Raw genomic sequence first — 19,639 nt, forward strand, 5'->3', positions numbered from 1 at the left:
GTCAGATGTCAGATACCTAAAGAAATATGAAGATCTTCGTTCGAAGATTTCATAAATATTTGATATGAAGCTACTTTTAGGAATAATGAACCTGTATTTTGACTAAGAAGAAAAATTAACCAACAAAACCCGTTTATCACTTTTGTTTAAACAATAGACATCAGATTACATTTGGCAGATTAATTGTTGATTTAATTATACAAATCGGTGCAAAATAGTTCTCGCCCTCATTGTCCAATCGCATTCAATTATCGCACATATTTTGTTTTATAATTTAATGATATAGATCTGTATAGACTTCGGATACAGTACAACATGCGTAATATACTTATTTAAATAGATTAATATTAACTACAATACATACATACACCGTCTCCAATCTTGGAATCTATATATATATATACATATACATATATATATATATATATATATACATATACATATATGTACATATATATTGGCTTAAAAAAGGCCTTTGAGACAAAACTGAAGTGTTTTCGTGTTATTTTATATTTAACATTATCGCTTTATTCATTGTTGTGTTTATAAATATAGTGAGAATTTGTTATTATATTCAAAGCTTTCAAAGGACTTATGAAGTGGCATTTGCCGTAATTAACTGTACAGTATAAAAAGGGTTTAATGAAGAAAACTTAAAGCCTACGCTTTATACAAGGGAAATTGTAAAATTATCTTACATAATTTGCCCGAAACGCCGCCGTTTACTCAATATGCGGTTCATATATAATTTAAATTTACAGTAAAATTTATAAATAGCTGCTATATATAATTATTACTTGTACATATGCTTAGCTATGTATGGTACCTAATCTGTATGATGCGCATTCTTATTTTGCTTGTGTGAGTGTGTGTACATGTGTGGGTGTGCATGCGGGGGGGTGTGTATGTGCGAGTGTATGTTGTTTTAGTGTGCGTGTATGAGCAGGTGTTTTTGTGTATGTAGGTGTGTGTGTGTGTGATTGCTGCTGCTCATGGTTTGTGTCAAGATCGTTACGGAAAGACTTAACAATTAGCCGCGCCCGACACAGACACCACAGCCAAGCTTAAAACTAACCTAAATGTATATACAATTGTATTGACGGCATTCGCTCCTCACGTCTGCGTGCGCCGGTCGTATTCGCTGCGTCTGTAATCAGCAGGGTATTCGCGCGGCATGACTGGATAGCTGCGTTCACTCCGATAGCCTGGCGGCGGTGGTGGCAAAGCCATGCCATTCGGCAGGTAGTAATTAGACGGCAGGTAATGGCTCGAGTAGGCATGAGACACTGCGGACGGGTATCTGCGGGAAACAAAGCAGGGAATTGATTAATAAAGCGATCATTTGACCTACATTTAGTTACTACTAGCTCTTGTTATATAATACTAAAGCTTATCTATTTGATAGCTTCATGTTTTCCCCTGTCTGTTAGCTCTTGAGATTTACCTGCGTTTGTCTGGTCTTCGCTCGCGATCACGCTCACGATGATCTCGATGATAACCGCTGCCGGCAGCACCACTGCCTCCTCGTGGATATAGAGAATCATATCGCTCGCGCTTATAGTCAAAATTGTAACTGCAATTAAAATGAAATTAATAAAACAAATCTCAATGGCTATATTTGTGCCTTCGACATACCGGTCCCGTGGATGCCAACGATCCATTTCAGAAGCATAGCCAGATGGCGCAGGCGACGGCTCGAAGCGCCGACTACTGCCGCCAATTGCTGACGGTGAGTTGAGACCAGAACGACGTGTGCTACTCCCGTCATAGCCACTTGGTGGCCCACCGCCGGCACCTCCGTAGTATTCATCGCCTCTGTGATGCTTCTTGCGCTGGTCTTCGTGGCTGCCATGTCGCGAGGATGCCGCTGTATCCATATTAAGGCGTTTGAAAGACATCGACTTCAGGTTGTCGCTGATTCCAGAGTTATTTACAGCCATGCCGCTGGCCTCCGCATCGTTTTCATCACGTTTTCGCTTCAGTGGCGATTCATTGTTAAAGCGGCGTGTAGATTTCTCATCGGTCGGCGTACCCGAATAGCGTCCCTGACGCTCCTTGTCCTTATCCTTCTTTTTCTTCTTCCCACTCTTATCACGCTCCTTTTCCTTGTCTGCAACGTCGCCATTTTCAGCTCGCGAGCGTTTCGACTTTCCACCATCATCGGCTGCTGCATTTGCAGGTTCATCCTTCTGCGATTGCTGTTTAAGGGCATGCTTGTAGATCTTAAACAGTCGCTTGGCATCCAGCTCCGTGAACTTGGACACAAAATACCAAAGATTGCTGCGCCACTCCTTCTTCTCAGTTTCGCCATAGGGCTGCAGGCAAACGTCAATTTGTCGCCCGATCTGCAGTAGACAGTCACGCGTATGCTGCAACTGATCCTGGTCGGACAGACTGAGATCGGGCTGATCTAGAGCTTTGAGCGCTTTCTTCACCGGTCGCATCTTCTCCTTGCATTCATTGAAAATGCTCGGATCCAAATCACCGAGCACTTCCAGTGCACGTGGCTCATTGTTGGCCGTAAAGTGCATAGGTTTATTGCCATTGTTGTCAGAGGCGCTTGACTTCTTGCTCCGAGTCTTTGACTTTTTCTTTTTCTGGGAACTACCTTGTTCTGTCGCTGATGCGGCTGCAGTGATTGGCGAGGCGACAGCGTTGCTGCCATCCACTGTCTGCCGTAAACTAGTGTCGCCCGCCAGCGAGGAGCTACCCTCCTCAGCAGCGCCATCCTTTCGCTCTGGTGTACTGGCTGCCACAGTGCTTGAATTGAGATTTGTTTTTAGCTTGCGCGGCCGGCGCTGTCGCCGCTTTTCGCCTTTCGTCAGCTCAACATTCTTCTTGATAATCTTGAGCAGGTACTCTGCCCTGGATTGCAAGTGCTTGGCTTGGGGCTTGCGTGTGTCGTTAAGTAGTATTTTCTCGCTCAGCTTGAGCGTTGGATCCAGCTTCATTTGCTCCCAGGAGCCAATACCATACTGATAAATGCCGCGCAGCAAATGGGTGTCCTCTTCGACACCCCACTCCACATCGAAATTGGCTGAGCGTGTCTTGATGTTGAACACCCACTGCTGCCGCTCGACTGCCGAGCTGGGCATGAGCTCGTTTAATGGATGCAGCTCTTCTTCACAGGCCAGCAGCGTTTTGGCATTGAACGACACCCCGCCCAGTTTGACCGAGTAAGTGGCGCGGGTGCGTCGCTGTTTGCTGCCCTGCTGCTCGTCTTCTTTCACAGTCTTGTTTTCTTCCTCCTTGTGCTCGTCCAGGAATTGCACGCAGCGCTGATGGAGCATCTCACCAACTCGCTTTAGCTCCGCTAATGGCTTCTCCTGCAACTCCGCATCGCATGCAATCGCCTCTAGACGCTGCAACGGCGCTGGAAACTTTTTATAGCTGCGTATGAAACGTCGCAGCTCTGCATCGGTGAAGCCATTGATTTTCTCCTTCATAGCGGGCCGTCCGCGTTTGCGCTGCCTGCCGCCTCCATCCTCACCCCCAGCTCCGCTGGCATCAGAGCCCATTTCATAATCGGAATCACCGGAATCGTCGCCCTGCTTGGAACGTTGCCCGCTCTTGGGTGCGCCTCGTTTGCCGGAATCGTTTTTATTTGCGGCCGCCGTTTTGCGTCGCGGCGGCAGGTACAAGTCCTCCATTTCCTTAGCACGCTCCTGATCCTCAATGACTTTTCGGAAACCCTCGGGTATAATGTCGTCCCAATCCTTGCTGTCATCCTCATCATCAGCCCCTTGCAGGTCCTTATTCGTCGACTCACTGGGTTCGTCCTCCTGGAACGCAGCTATGCTGGCCACCTTGAAAGCGGAAAGCAGATCATCGCCTGGCATTTCCGGATCTTCGTTGCGTGTCTCAGCGCGACGCAGAATTTCATCAATATCGCACACAAGCTCTTCCTCATGCTCCTGCTCATCCTTGAACAGTTCCTCTGCGCCAAATTTAAGAATAGCCGACAAGTCATCTTTGTTAAAGGGATTTGAATTCGATGAGTGACCACTGCCACTTTTGTCTAGCACCGTTCGGCCTGTGGTGTCCATGCGCTGGATCACCAAATGATCAAGCACCATCTTTTGCTTGGCGCGCTCTACAATCTGCTCCTCGACGGATCGCGCCGTGACCAGGCGATAAATATTCACCTGATTCTTTTGGCCGATGCGATGGGCACGGGCTTGCGCTTGCAGATCATTTTGCGGATTCCAATCAGAATCGAATATAATGACCGTATCGGCTGTGGCTAAATTAATGCCCAAACCTCCGGCACGTGTCGATAGCAAGAAGCAAAAGTCCTGACTACCCTCAGCATTAAAGTGATCCAATGCCTGCCGCCGCATTTCACCCTTGATGCTGCCATCCAAGCGCTGAAACGAGAAATGTCGCTTCTGGAGATAATCAGCGAGCACATCCAACATGCGAACCATCTGCGAAAATATGAGCACACGATGACCCGTTTCCTTTAGCCGGCACAAAAGTTTATCCAACAGCACTAGCTTGCCGGAGCCCTTCAGCAGCACCTGGAGCGCTTCGTCCTGCTGCAGGCCAAAAAGCTCAAATTCTGATGGACGTATGAGTGCGGCATGATTGCAGCACTTCTTCAGTTCAATGACAATGTTAAGGAACGTCGAGGTGGAGCCACGTTTGCCCTTGCGAAGCGCATCAAAATTTTTGGTAAGTATCCATTTGTAGTACTGCTTCTGCAGTGATGTCATCTCCACACGAAGTATTTGCTCCACTTTGGCGGGCAGCGACTTCTCCACATCTTTCTTGACACGTCGCAGTATATATGGCTCGAGCTGTTGATGTAGGCGCGTGTAGCCCTTGTCCTCGGCATTGCCATGCTGCAGTTCAAAGTTTTCCCATGTATCAAATTTCTCAGGCATTATAAAGTGAAGCAGAGCCCAGAGCTCTTTCAGTGAGTTCTGCAATGGCGTACCCGTAATGAGCAGTCGATGATTTGTGTCAAATTCCTTGAGCGATTTGTACAGCAGAGAGTCGTCATTTTTTAGCCGATGCGCCTCATCCACCAGCAATGCCGCCCACTGAAGGGTGCCCAGAAACTGTTTGTCCTTAAGCACAATCTCATAGGTCGTTAATATGCAATTGAATTTCAGTCTTTTGGAGCCTTCAAACTGCCACTCGTATTGCTGTATTAGCTCGCGTGACTTAACGTCACCCAGATATGTAACTACATTCATATCGGGCGCCCATAAATCGAATTCCCGCTGCCAGGCGGTCATTGTACTGAGCGGTACTACACATAAAAACGGTCCATACAGATGATGAATCTTGAAGAGTGAATAGAGAAAACATATTGTTTGAATGGTCTTTCCCAGACCCATCTCATCGGCCAGTATAACGGAGTTCTCCTTGCACCAGGAATGCAGCAGCCAGTTCAATCCATCCATTTGATAGTCACGGAGTGTTAGCCCCTCTACCAGAAAATCAGGCTGTGACCTTATGCGCGAGAACTTGGGACGATATTTGATAACACGGCAGTGACGAGATGGCGTCCACTTGGAGTTTTCTCGCTCGGTGAATTGTTCAACGCATCGTTGCCATTTCCTAAACACCAAGGTTGCATCCTCCCACGTGGACTCCGAATAAGGCAACGATTGCCATTTGCACAGAAACTCCTCACTGCCATCTTCGGGCTTTGTGCCACGTGCTATTATTCGATCCACATTGTTATAGGACTTAAGCAGATCATGCTGCAGCTCTTGTTGGCATTCAAAGTAATCGATATCTTCAGGGCCCGCATAGCGCCGCCAGCAGGCTGTGTCCTGCTCCTTCTTGATGAAGTTGTCCAGCTTTTTCATGCCCTTCGCCTTCATTTCGCGCAGCGTCGTTTCCGACTCCCAGGTATTGTGTATGTAGCTCCAACCCTTCCATTTGATCAGGTATTGCACCTCCAACGGCTCTGACGAGTCCTCAAAACCCGCATTCGGATCACATCCATTCTCCTCAATGGCATAAATTGTCGTTTGATTTCCGGTACAGCCTTTCTTGCCATCACGCTTCGCAAGTATTCGCTCAATAGTTTCGCACTTCTCCTCCTCCTCAGCGGCGGCCGCATTAGCCGCTGCTTGACTTTCATCGTACTCGAATTCCAGCAAGTCCTCCGAGTCGGTGGCCTCGTCCTCAGATGCCTCTTTGTAACTCACAGCTGCAGCAGTGCGACGAGTTGCGCACCTGTTATTATTGAGATATGATTGAGTTTCATTAAATCTTATGATATATTTACATTGACATACCTCTTGCTCGCATCATCATCGTCGCTATCCTCAGAACTAAAGGATTTCACGCGACGTCGCGCCTGCTGAGGTTGTGACTGTTTGTTGCCGCCGGAACGCGCATTGCATTTGCGTTTCTGTGTTGCAAAAGGTGCCTCATCGCTCTCTGCGTCGTTGCTCCCGTCGCTCTCGTCGGAGTCCCAACTGTGTATGAATAGATGCTTAAATGGTTTCGCTCAAGAATTCTAAAATAATACGATTGCACTGCCTTTTGTTTGATCTATATATTGAAAAGCAATTTTTTGTACGGCATCCCCTTTAGCAAATCCTAAAAAATGTTCTTTGAGAACATTTCATAGTTAGTTTTATCTTAAAAAAAAAAATAGTAATACAAAACTTAATACTATACGTTTCCTTATCATCTTATGATCTAATAATTCACTAAAAAATCCAATTAAATATAATAGTAAGACGTAATAGACGATATTTCTTATATAAATTCATAATCTAACTAAATGTTGCTAACTGGCAAGTGTTTGAATGCCATCAATCTTATTCTAATTTATTAAACTTACGTTTGGGTTTTCTTCTTCTTTTTGGCAGGTCTCTTTGATTTTTCTGCAGCGGATGGCGCGGCTTTGCGTGGCTGTCGCGTAGAGCGCTTAGGTCTGTAATCTTCCTCCTCATCCTCCTATTCGGTTGTTTAAAGTAGTTGAGCTAACATGTTGGAGAGGCACTAAATCATGAAAGAGGTTCAACTTACGCTGCTGCTACTGCTGCTGGAGGATGTGGGCGAGGCATTGGCGGAGCTATCACTGGCATCATCTTCATCGGCGCTGGCTTCGCTGACGGCCTGTGATTTTTGTGTCTTGTCTTCTTCACCATCTTCTTCTTCATCATCATCATCATCATCGTCGTCTTCATCGTCATCATCCTCTTCGCCAGCCTTGGCAAGGGTTGCTGCAGAGGTGCCCGAGGAGCTGCTGCTACTACTCGTATGCAACTTGCTGCTGTTGTTGTTGTTGCTGTTGTTGTTACTGTTTGTTCTGTCCGGCTCGCCGCCAGTCTCTGCATCTGAGTCAGAGTCACTGGCACTGGAACCACTGCTGGAACTGTCATTCTCATTCCCATCCGTAAAGCCATTCGTTTTGGTATCTGCTTGAGCGGCCACTGCTGATGGTGGAAAACCTGCCACCGCCATTTTGGCAACCGTTGGCTCCTGCGAACTGCGTCCATCGCTGGAGTTACCTGAGGAACTGTCTGAATCAGAGTCGGAGCCCGAAGATCCACTCCCACTACCGCTGCCACTGCCACTGGCCTCTTCTCTTGTGTCATCTTGTTCGTCTGAGCCTATACTATGCGACGATTCATTGAGTGCCTGTGCAAGAATAGGAAAGAAGATTATGGTGAATCGTATTCGAAATATGGACATTCATTTCAAGAAATTCATGAGTTGAATATTTGTTTGATGCGTTTAACGTGATACCTTGAAAATCGAATACAAATTGATTTACACTTCTCTTAACCTTTACCCAATATAAAATATAAAACATTTCAAGTCATTCAAATTGAAGAATTTAGGATTATGTAAAAGTTTTATCCGCCACTTATAATAATCCTTATAGATCAATAAACATTATATAGCTTTATACATTCAGACATAACTCAATATATTTATATTCTTAAGAATGGTAAACATTTCTGATATTATCCCGGAGTATTTCCGTATTGATCAGCTTAACGTAACCAGAAAACCGACTGCTTCTAATTTAGTTTAATATTCCCACAACCTCTCTGTAAACCTGGGTTTATATTCAGCATCCCCTTAGCACATAATAATATCAGGCAATGGGTTGACTGAACCTGATCCCCTCCAGCTATTTGTCTGCATATCCTCTGAATATATTAAGCAAACGACTAATCTTTCCTAAACAGGCGATTTGTGATTTAATAACCCTACCGCATCAGTCGCAAATGGCTGTGGTACAAGATAACAGCTAAGATCAGACAAGAGCTGAAAAAACATCCTGAATCCAGGCCAAACATTAGCGAGATCCTTATTACCGAAAAACTTCACTATACATACAAAATGTGAGAAACTCAGCAATTGCCACAGCATAAGATGTCGCCAATGTAATTGAAATGCCTTGCAGTTAAAGAATAACATATATACATTCCAATTTAATGGCTAATCCTCTCCAGAAATCCACCTAATAGTATTAAAGGACGTTTTTTCATATAAATGCCAGCACTTGTTGACTTCAACACGTTGTCTGATCCGGGTACGTAAACATACTATTAAGAAATGGAAGAATAACACTTTATACGCGATCCTGGAGAGAAAAGCCGGTAAATACATCAAAAATACGCGGATTCCATGACACTGACGAGATTTTTATGGTCTAAGTTCACAACATTGTTGCTCAAATTAAGAGAAATCGGATAAAAATGATTGAAAATAGATTTTAATACAAGAATTTAGTTAAATCAAGACTAGTTCTGTGCAAGATTGATTTTGGCGGGCTGATACTCCACGAGAATTGGCCAGAAATTCAGTGTTTGGAGCACGAGGAAAACTTTGCACCTGACAAAATGTGGTTACGTAATCGATGAAAATTTTCAATTTCTAGTCGAATTGCTCGAAAATAATGCAATATATGCATTTTTGTATGCGGCATTCAACGAAAACAAACTGAAATGCCCAATTTCAATCGAAATTTGCGAAAATGGGTACCCAATGGATTTTCAGAAAATTAACACTGGCTGCCACGTTGAATCCTCTGGAATCGGTTGACGTCGTGAAAACAGTGAAACACTATTGAATATACAATATTTAAGCACTTTTTTGTTTGAAAGCCGTAATAGCTGGCACCCCAAGTGCCGTACGTGTGACGGAGTCTCAAACGGGGGGACACCTCTTGGGTTAGTCTCCGTGACTGGCACATGCCACACCCACAAAATCAACGTAGAAATTCAATATAGCACAGTTTTTTAGAATAATACTCACACGACGACTCGAACTCAACTGATTGATATAGCCTTGTTTCGAGTGATAGTAAAATTTCATAGTTTTCTTGTTATTTTTTTCTCTTACACGACGTTCACTGTCACAGCTTTTTCAAGGCCTACTTACCTGGCTCATTATATTTTCGTGGTAGCACACAGAGTTGCCTTATAGCGCTCATTAAACATGCAATACACTATTTAACGGTTTTGATAAATGTTTGTTTTGGTTTGAAAGTGAGACACTTGTTTTTAAATGCAGTTTTCAACTACACAAAAGATGTTCACGTCGCCTTGGTCTATTGCTGTAAAAAATACGCCATTTTGTTTTAAGTAGGGCTGCACTGAAAGTGAAAACTATCGAGTCAACCAGGGTTGCAAATAGCGATAAATTCATCGTCGCTACACACCTGTTTCCGACTGCATCCAGCTGATTTCTTAAACTGTAAGAGTTCAATATTAAGTTGGCAGTTCCGCAACAACTGCTCTAACTACGTCGACGCTTTCAGATTCTAGCTATTTTATAAAATATACAATGCTCGTGCATTAAAAACTGAAAGAATTTCAGCATGTAGCACTCGTGTATACCTACGGACGTGTACAAAATGAAAGAAGTGGGCATAGCGCTGCCCAAATCGCGGGGTATAGGCGTAGGCATTGTAGGCGCTTTTCTTCTATTCATCGTTTTCTATTACTTTTATGGGGGTTACATGACGCTTACGCTCTTTGCAGCTATTTTACTACGTATGTAAACCGAAATATATCTGTATTGTTCCAATAGTTATTTTTATTTATTTATTTATTTGCAGTTATCTTTTACCATGCACAAGACCTTCTCTTGTATCATCCGGACTTGCCAACAAACTCCCGCATTTACATACCCATCCCCACAATGCACAACCTGCCGCATCTTACCGTTAGCATAAAGACGCCTGATGGAGTTACACTGCATGCCTTCTGGATAAGTCAACCCGAGGAACGCTGCAAATCTGTGCCCACACTACTCTACTTCCATGGCAATGCGGGCAATATGGGACATCGAATGCAGAATGTAATGAGGGACTATAACCAAAGATACTTATACCAGCTTAATTTAATTTGTTCCTTTCGTAAGGTGTGGGGCATTTATCATCATCTGCACTGCAACGTCTTGATGGTCGAGTATCGCGGCTATGGTCTATCGACTGGCGTGCCTTCCGAGCGTGGTCTGGTAACAGATGCACGTGCCGCAATTGATTATTTGCACACGCGCCATGACTTGGATCATTCGCAGCTTATACTGTTTGGTCGCTCGCTGGGAGGCGCCGTCGTTATCGATGTAGCTGCCGACGCTGTGTATGGCCAAAAGTTAATGTGCGCCATTGTAGAAAACACATTTACTAGTATACGCGATATGGCGGTCGAGCTGGTGCATCCATCTGTGAAATACATACCAAATCTATTGTATAAAAATAAGGTAATTTTAATTCATCTTTCTCTCTCGAGTGTCTTTTGTATCATTGCATTCATTGTACACTTCCGTTTTTCTTTCGCAGTATCATTCAATTAACAAGATAAGCAAGTGCTCGGTGCCTTTTCTATTTATATCGGGCCTTGCAGATAACCTAGTGCCACCGCGCATGATGCGTGCCTTGTATACCAAATGCGGTAGCGAACAGAAACGTATGATTGAATTTCCGGGGGGCTCACACAACGACACTTGGATAGTCGATGGGTAAGCTTTAACAATCATTCATCAGCAGATAAGTTTCTGAGTCGTTCAATCAACAAAACAGCGATCTTATAAATGTTTATCTTATGGAGAGATTGTTGTCCTAGTCCTAGATATCCCAGTTACTAATGCTCCTCTAAATGACAATTGCTCCAAATCAGAAATATTTTAAGCTATGTAATCTAATTAACACCCATTATTTTTCAGTTACTACCAAAGCATTGGAAACTTCTTGGTCGACTTGCTGCAGCAGCCTTCTCCATTACAAAAGCCACCGGAGAAGAGCAATGTCTGGGTCGAACTGGAACATAAGATTATCGACGTTTAACTCCCCCATATTTGATAGGTATACACATACAAACTTACACAAAAAGTGTTCTATTGACTGTGTTAACACTGCATTGGTTTATTACTGATGCGCACATACATACATAGAGACAATTCATGTGTGTTCATGATAGTTGTTGAATATCTGTGTATGCAAGGTGTTTTTAAATCTGAATTCTGCACTAGGCTAAGACATTTTACGTGCTTATAGTTCTGTTAATGAAGCTGACAAGCATTAGGAACAGCTAGTTCCATATTTTAAATGTTAAACTACTTATGTATATTAGGTAAATTGTTAACAAGTAACAAATTAAATTAGTTTTTAGATTAGCCTAAAATCTAAATCAGGTTCCGCAAATGCAAAAACAATAAATTATTTGTAAATTCAACAACTAGAAGCCCAGGAATTGTTCCTCAGCGCTATTCTCCGGGTCAAAGTCTTCGTCATTGTCGTCGTTCTTTGAAGTACGTTTAGGACTCTGCTGCTGTTGCTCCGATTCATCATCCTCGGTAATGGCCGCTGGCTTCGATTCGGCCTGCGATCGATGATGGAACACAAATGAAACACATTTACTTGCTGTCCACGCCTGGGACAATATGCTGTCCGGCAAGCCTCGATTGTTCGAGCAGTGGAACCACTGCGACAGATGTGAGGTGCAGTCTGTATTCTCTGCTGGTGGCTGTCTTTGCACGTCCTGAAAACAACGCTTGCACTTCAGTCTGAAAAATGCAAGGAATAATATATCATTTGCATTTCTTAATAAATCACTCGTCACTCACTTATTGTGCGTATCAGATAACACGTTCGCCTCGAAGCTAAATAGATCCTTAAGATCATCGCGTGTGAAATGCTTTTCTGAAGACTCATTGTTGTCTATGATTGTGCTGGACAGCGACTTCTTGTGTGTCTGCCTCTGCAGGATTTTCTCCTCAATCGAACCGCTCTTAAATTAGAGTTTATTATATTATATTAAATATATTAAAAGAAATTGAAATGGCTTCGGCACACTTACTGCGACCAAGCGATAGATGTAGCAGGGCTTCTTCTGGCCATCGCGCCATACTCGAGCCATGGCCTGCTCATCGTTAGCCGGATTCCAGTCGGGATCAAACATGAATAAACGATTCGCGCCTATCAAATTCAAGCCGCAGCCGCCGGCTTTACTGCTTAGCATAAAGAGAAAGCAATCGGTACTGGGATCGTTAAATCTGTCCACAACCTTGGAACGCTTCTTAATCGTCATGGTGCCATCCAATCGAACATATGTATACTTTCGCTTGCGCGCCAGCTGCTCAAACAGATCCAGCGTCTGTGTATAGTTCGAAATAAGCACCACCTTGTCATCGCTATTGGCTCGTATGGCGGCCAGCATAAAATCCAACAGCATAAACTTGCCGCTCAGCTCCGGGTTGACATCTCTACAAGTATATGCAAATATTAGTATAAATATTTGTAAAAAGAATAGTTGATGAACAAACTTCGGTTTGTAATTGGGCGGCAAAACATTCTGCGAGTTCTCGAAACCCTTTTCCTTTGCAGCAATTTTCTCGTAGATCAAATCCGGATGATTACACAGCTTTTTCAACGTTGTTATGTCAGCCAATGCAGTCAGCGATGCCTTCTCATTGCAATCTAATTAAAATAAACATGTTTTAACAAAAATTGGCCCCTTTTTTACAGACTTCTTACTTACCTGCCAGACTGCGTCGCACCTGATCCGATTTGAGGAAATTTGTATAGATTTGCAATTGCACTGGTGTTAGCTTGACACACACGACCATTTCAAATTTGACCGGCAGATATTTGGTCAGGATTTGATTGGTACGCCGTATGATGCATTGATTGACCAATCCAATTAATTCTTGGGTCTTCTGCAAGGCTCGTTGACGTTCAGCATCCGTAGAATCAGCATTTTGACCGCGTAGGATTGAATTTTCAAAATTACGTTTAAAATCGGCGGCAGTGCCCAACATTTCCGGATTCACAAAGTTGACCAAACTGAAATACTCGGTCAGATCGTTTTGTATGGGCGTGCCGGAGAGTAAAACACGTCGTTTGGTCTTCAGTCCCATGAGAGCCTGATAAGTGAGATTATCGCTGTTCTTAAGCCGATGGCCTTCATCGCAGATGACCATGCCCACCTCCGTTTTGCAGAGTATATGGGCGTAGAGGCGGAATGTTTCGTAACTGATCAGCAGCACCGGAGTTCCACAGCGCGTTGCTGTATTCATAGCAAACTGTTCCAGAGCGCGTGTCGTATCTTCCTTGGAGCCACCCTCCATAGCCAGGCAGTGCATGCGGCCATGTAGCCATTTAGTAAACTCCTTCTCCCAGTTTTTCACCAATGATGATGGCGACACAATAATGGCCTTGGATATCGTTGGCTTGCAATCCGGGCTTTGACGCAGCAGCGTCCACGTTAAGGTGACGCACTGCAAGGTCTTGCCCAGACCCATTTCATCAGCCATAATGCAGCCGTTGAAATTGCCTCGTTTACCTTCCACACATTCATACATAAAACGCACACCTTCACGCTGATGTGGACGCAGCACGTTGCTGAGGATTGGGTCAACTACAACATGTACCTGCACTTTGCTTGGATCCATTGACATGCGCTCATGCTCGGTATAGGCCGGCGGCACATATAAGACTAAAGCATTGCACGCCTGTGGATCGTGCAGGGCACGCCGCACTATGGTACGACGTACACCCAGTGTCCGATTTCCTCCATAATCTGGCACGTAGTTGGCAATGGGTACTTTGAATTTGCGCGCTAGCACCTTGGCAATGGCTTGCTCATACTCGCTATTCGCGGTGAAGCGTATCGGGAGCGGAAGCTCGACTCGATTGGTAGCATCGCGTAATGCGCTTTGGCGCTTCTGCAGCTCCTCTTGACACACGCGTTTATTTTTCTTTTGTAATGGAGGGGTGAAGGCGTCCTTTGATTTGATACGTACTCCCAGTCTTTGACTGGGTGCTAAACTGCGTCTCTATTCAGAAATGAGTACAAAGTTATTTACATTTACTTGAATACAATTTCAGAAAATATACGCGCTTACCATTTTATATATTTTTAATTTAAAGGCGCGGAAAATCAGCTGTTGCCATGTTGTTTTACAGCACTGTCAATTTGAGCGGCGTTTGGGCACACTTTGAAGGCAACAATGGAATGAAACTTTGATGTGTTGGAGTATATTGAGTAATTATATGAGAAGCATCGATTTTACAAGCTCATAAATTTATATTTTTGTTATTCTAATTTGTAATTATAAATTTGTGTTTTAAATATTAACAAATTTCCAATATACATAAATTTTAAATTCACAAGTATTTCATAATTTGACGGTGTCATTCCAACTCAATTTCGTTTGGGTGACCATAGAGAGCGAAACACAGAGTATAGTAAAATAAATATGTGTATATTTTACAGCACTAGTCTTTTCGCACTGTAACTTTCTGAATAGAATTGATAAGAACTAGCCATTTAACCAATTTAGCAACTGCCAGCGAAGCTTAATTATATACGTGTTACAATTACTCATATGTGGCATCACATCTAAATACAATGTGTACATACTAAACATCTGGAGCGTTTAAATTTATCTCGCAACGAGCGGTCGCTGTTCGGGTTTCGGCGATTTGCAGTCGTGGTGTTTTGTTATTGGAGCAGCAGCAGGCAGCCTTAGCAGCAAACAAGATTAAAAATAAACTATCTTGAAATGTTACTACTTTGAATAAGCGAAAAAAATGCAAACAACACAGCTGAGCACGTCACAACGGCACAAATGCAAGAAAAAGTGCAACAAAAATATAAAAATATTTTTGTCGGGTAAGGTTAATGGTCATAAATGTAAAGACCCCACACAAATACACCCGCAAGCGGAGACTTGCACACACATACATATGTATATATATGAATATAATATATACTAATTTTTTCTTTGACAGTCTACCATCCATATATTTAAATGAGACGCTGATTTCAAATTAAAAGCAGAGAAACTCTACTAAAGCGGACAACGCGATAAATTAAAATATATAAGTAAACCAACGAATAACACGTTCAAAGTGAAGGTCAACGCCACTAGCGACAAACAAAAACAATAACAAGGTGATAAGTAACGGCAACGGTGGCTGCCAAAAACGATAAACGAACAGCACCAGCTGCTTGCAATTGGAGCTAGCACTCAAGTTTAAGCTTCAGTTCCCAGTTCCAGTTCCAATTACAATTCCAGTTCGAGCCAAACGATACGATGAGCTCAACTACATTGTCGATCGTGGCACAGCGTCTGCTGTTGCCGTCGCTGGTCTCTCTGCTCCTGCTAATTGTGAGCGTAATTAGTGATGATGCGAGTACGATGCCCACACAAAACATGTCGCACAAGGAGCGCGCCGAACTGCGGTAATTGAACACAGCTACATATAAGCATTGCCTAATATGTCAATTTCTTTTTTTTTTTTTAGCGAGGAGTCACGCGAAATGTTCTATCATGCATATCATGCCTATATGGAGAACGCATATCCTGCCGACGAGCTTATGCCACTTTCCTGCAAGGGACGGTACCGCGGTGTGACACCTTCCCGAGGTGATATGGACGACATATTGGGCAAGTGAGTATAGCTAACAAAAGACAACACGGCAAATTCGTGTTGTAGATATGTATTTGAATTGATAAGATTAAGCCTTGAGTGTACTATATTAAGTTTTAAATCGCTTTGAAATTGGTTGACAATCTAATCTTATTTCTGTATAGGCAATAGCGATATAATACACTTTTAGTACATATTTTATATAAAGTATGTTATCAACTTTGAATCAACAAACTTTCAAAGACATCAATGACTATCAGCTAGTTTATTAAGAAATTTCTATGTCTATTTAATATGTCTGACATCCGGGCTAATTCTACTGATCATTCTGCTTTGCAGCTTCTCTATGACATTGGTGGATTCGCTGGACACTTTGGTGCTGCTTGGCGACTTTGCCGAGTTCGAGCACGCCGTTAAGCTGGTCATACGGGACGTGCAATTTGATAGCGATATCATTGTCTCTGTCTTCGAGACGAATATTCGTATGGTGGGTGGCTTACTGTCGGCTCATATACTCGCTGAATACCTGCAAAAGCAAGCAGATGTGATGCATTGGTATAAGGGTGAAATGCTTGAAATGGCCCGTGAGCTGGGCTATCGCTTGCTGCCGGCATTTAATACCACGACGGGTATACCGCATGCACGCGTCAATCTGCGACTGGGCATGAAGGATCCGCAGCTGAAGAAGTCACGGGAAACGTGCACCGCCTGCGCCGGCACCATTTTATTGGAGTTTGCCGCATTGTCGCGGCTAACTGGCGATCCCATCTTTGAGGTGCGCGCACATGCTGCAATGGATGCACTGTGGAAGCTGCGACATCGCGGCTCTGATCTAATGGGAACGGTGCTGAATATACACTCTGGCGATTGGATACGCCGTGATTCGGGCGTGGGAGCTGGCATCGACAGCTACTACGAATATCTGTTCAAATCCTATGTACTACTCGGCGATGACAAGTATCTGGCTCGGTTTAATCGCCACTATAACGCCGTTATGAAGTATGTCAGCGAGGGACCCATGTTGCTGGATGTGCTTATGCATCGGCCGCATGCGAAGTCGCGAAACTTCATGGACTCCCTATTGGCGTTCTGGCCGGGACTGCAGGTGCTCTCGGGTGATCTAAAGCCGGCGGTGCAAACCCACGAAATGCTTTACCAAGTGATGCAGATGCACACGCTCATACCAGAAGCGTGGACAGTAGACTTTCAAATACACTGGGGTCAGCATCATCTGCGGCCGGAGTTCATAGAGTCCACGTATTTCTTGTATCGAGCCACCGGAGATCATCATTACCTTCAAGTGGGCAAGCGGGCGCTGAAAACGCTGCAGAAGTACGCGAAGGTCTCCTGCGGCTATGCAGCCGTCAACGATGTGCGCACCGGCAAGCATGAGGATCGCATGGATTCATTTGTGCTGTCCGAGACATTTAAGTATCTGTTTTTGCTGTTCTCTGATCCGCAGGATTTGATTATCAATGTGGATGAGTTTGTATTTACCACCGAGGCGCATCTGTTGCCACTATCAATAGCACAGCTAGGGAATTCCACGTTTAGTAAGGAACATTATACGTAACTTCATGAACTGCATTAGTTAATTAATTAATTATTGTTTACAGGCTTTCGGCAATCGGACGAGCACAATGTACTCGACTTCATGCGGACTTGCCCCAGTTCCAATAAGCTTTTTCCTGAAAAAGTACGCAAACCACTGCGCAACTTCATTACGGGCTCGTGCCCGCGCACCATCAGTGGCAAGCGACTCAGTGCCCTCGATTTTCAGGCAAGCAATGCAGATCATCTGCGAGCTGTATACGACATGGGCATCACCATGGTTTCGGTAGGCGACCGAAGCCAAGGCAAGGTGCGACTGTTTCATAGTTTCTATAATGTAAGTTTTCTTTTGGTTCTTGCACTTGTTCGTTCATGGCTTCTCATTTTTGTTTTTTTCATATTCATATATTACGATGTATGGTAAAGCCTTTCATAATTTAATTCATTTATATTTTTGTCCATAGGCCAAGAGCCAAGAGGAAGGCGAAATGGGCTTGCAGTTCATGCAGGAAATGCTGGAGCTAACCAAAATGCAGAGCATGAACCAGCTGGCACAGCTGCAGGTGCGTAACTCAAATGATAAGAATTATCCGAAGCACTTGATAATGGTGAGATTTTGATCGACAACTAGAATATCTATTTAGTCAGATTCATGACTCTAAATATTGTCGAAGGATATACAAACTTAGAATTGATTGAACTAAAATGCATTTCTGTTTGATTTTGTAGGCCGTTGCTTATGCTTTGGATGAGCAGTCGCAGGACTGGACCGCTTTGGTGGCCGGCCCATCACACTTCAGTCCAGAGCTAATCGGTGAACAGTTTGTCGAAGGTGAAGTAGTGCTGGCCAGTCCGTTTCGTGCCTGTGACGAGAAGCTGGAGAACGCCAGCGATATATCTGGGAAAATTCTTGTCGCGGAACGCGGCGATTGCACGTTCGTGAGCAAAGCGCGTTTGGCACAAAAAGTAGGTGCCACGGCGCTGATCGTCTGTGATAATGTATCAGGTTCTTCCGGCGAGACGCAACCGATGTTTGCGATGTCCGGCGATGGCAAAGATGATGTCGCCATACCCGTCGTCTTCATGTACAGCCAAGAGTTCACCAAGCTATCGGCGGCGATGCAGCGCCGTCCACAGCTGCGTGTTCGCATCATGCAAATGGTGGAGTTCAAGCGGTGGCAGCTGGCCAAAGAGGCTCATCAGAATGAAACGGCGGCAGCAGCAGCGGCTGCTGCTCTGGCTGCGGGGACGATGCCAAAGAAAAAGCCAGACAAGGAGTTGTAGTGACTGCTCAAGAGTGCGCTAGGGCCATCTGTTTAACGCTTCGGTGTGGCGTTTTCTTAAGTTCTAAAGTGCTTTTCGATAAAAATTTCACGAAGTAAACAATCATATATAGCATATATATAAGTTTATAAATCTTAACTTTCGTTCGCAGCAGCAACGGCTTGCGAATCTTTTTGCACTTTACTATATAAAACTAAGAACTCTAAATTTAAAGCTAAAATATCAGTCCGACTTGGCTCGCTAGCTCTTCACCTCGATCGATTGGCCAAATGTTGAAACAGTTTTTTAGCATTTCATTGAACATTTTAAAAAACGTTAGCATTACTCAGCTTCCTAGTTTGGCAGCTGCCAGGCTGTTCTATCTGAGTTTGTATCCGTCATGTATAATATTATATGGATATTGTATCTGTAAAGAATCGTACTTATAGACCATAAACATTCACAATTTTTATATGAATTTTACTTTCGTGTAAGTATATCTTCTGTAAATATATTAGCTGGTAGTAAGAAAAAAATATGAAAATTGTATTAATAATAACTAGATCGTAATGCTGTATTTGTAACGATTAAAAGAATGTGTAGCGGAAATTTATTAGTTGATATACCAAATACGTTTAAATACATCATTTTAAATAATACAAGTGTGTTCCAATTAATTGAAGGTTGAATCGTCAGGAGAACAGCCCGCCCCATGTGGAAAATGCAATATTCTCTTGTTTAATTTACTAATAGATATATTTATATATATATATTTTCTTTTTTATTCAGTTTGTTTTAAATTTTGTGTTAACTCTAACACTGCTCTCATATTACTATATATCTGCCTGGAGCAGTTTTCTTTCAGAAAATAAAAATAAACATTTTCGTAAAGCTTGACCTGAAAGCTTAAACTAAATTAAATCATAAGTCAACTGGTCTTCATATTTCCTAGGCAAC

At 43.5% G+C, this 19,639-nt stretch overlaps 4 protein-coding genes across 6 annotated transcripts; 2 read left to right on the top strand and 2 right to left on the bottom strand.

The window, feature by feature from the left end:
• Positions 1–165: 165 nt before the first annotated feature.
• LOC6576866 (chromodomain-helicase-DNA-binding protein 1) lies at positions 166–9,573 on the bottom strand. Of its 2 annotated transcripts, none has more exons than XM_002002814.4 (7): positions 9,370–9,573; positions 7,000–7,614; positions 6,812–6,927; positions 6,258–6,440; positions 1,636–6,195; positions 1,445–1,573; positions 166–1,300 (listed from the first exon to the last, which is right to left on the bottom strand). In XM_002002814.4, exons 1-7 carry the CDS (start codon positions 9,376–9,378, stop codon positions 1,114–1,116), a joined length of 5,799 nt encoding a protein of 1,932 aa, XP_002002850.2. In that variant the 5' UTR covers positions 9,379–9,573; the 3' UTR covers positions 166–1,113. The 2 variants fall into 2 exon arrangements, with proteins under 2 accessions (XP_002002850.2, XP_015020887.1); XM_015165401.3 differs by lacking the exon at positions 9,370–9,573 and adding an exon at positions 9,244–9,318.
• Positions 9,574–9,690: 117 nt separating this feature from the next.
• LOC6576867 (protein ABHD13) lies at positions 9,691–11,675 on the top strand. Its single transcript, XM_002002815.4, has 5 exons — positions 9,691–9,983; positions 10,049–10,290; positions 10,354–10,695; positions 10,775–10,953; positions 11,158–11,675. Exons 1-5 carry the CDS (start codon positions 9,845–9,847, stop codon positions 11,276–11,278), a joined length of 1,023 nt encoding a protein of 340 aa, XP_002002851.1. The 5' UTR covers positions 9,691–9,844; the 3' UTR covers positions 11,279–11,675.
• LOC6576868 (DNA repair and recombination protein RAD54-like) lies at positions 11,327–14,440 on the bottom strand. Its single transcript, XM_002002816.4, has 6 exons — positions 14,338–14,440; positions 12,972–14,268; positions 12,757–12,910; positions 12,291–12,696; positions 12,058–12,221; positions 11,327–11,997 (listed from the first exon to the last, which is right to left on the bottom strand). Exons 1-6 carry the CDS (start codon positions 14,338–14,340, stop codon positions 11,670–11,672), a joined length of 2,352 nt encoding a protein of 783 aa, XP_002002852.1. The 5' UTR covers positions 14,341–14,440; the 3' UTR covers positions 11,327–11,669.
• A 262-nt stretch (positions 14,441–14,702) lies between these two features.
• LOC6576869 (ER degradation-enhancing alpha-mannosidase-like protein 3) lies at positions 14,703–19,341 on the top strand. 2 transcript variants are annotated; one of them, XM_015165402.3, is made up of 7 exons: positions 14,703–15,107; positions 15,227–15,680; positions 15,743–15,889; positions 16,208–17,421; positions 17,485–17,756; positions 17,884–18,027; positions 18,149–19,341. In XM_015165402.3, exons 2-7 carry the CDS (start codon positions 15,532–15,534, stop codon positions 18,701–18,703), a joined length of 2,481 nt encoding a protein of 826 aa, XP_015020888.1. In that variant the 5' UTR covers positions 14,703–15,107; positions 15,227–15,531; the 3' UTR covers positions 18,704–19,341. The 2 variants fall into 2 exon arrangements, with proteins under 2 accessions (XP_015020888.1, XP_002002853.1); XM_002002817.4 differs by having other exon boundaries at positions 14,705–15,107; positions 17,884–17,982.
• Positions 19,342–19,639: the final 298 nt, after the last annotated feature.

The sequence above is a fragment of the Drosophila mojavensis genome, unplaced genomic scaffold, assembly GCF_018153725.1.
Source record: "Drosophila mojavensis isolate 15081-1352.22 unplaced genomic scaffold, ASM1815372v1 contig_36, whole genome shotgun sequence".
NCBI lineage: Eukaryota > Metazoa > Arthropoda > Insecta > Diptera > Drosophilidae > Drosophila > Drosophila mojavensis.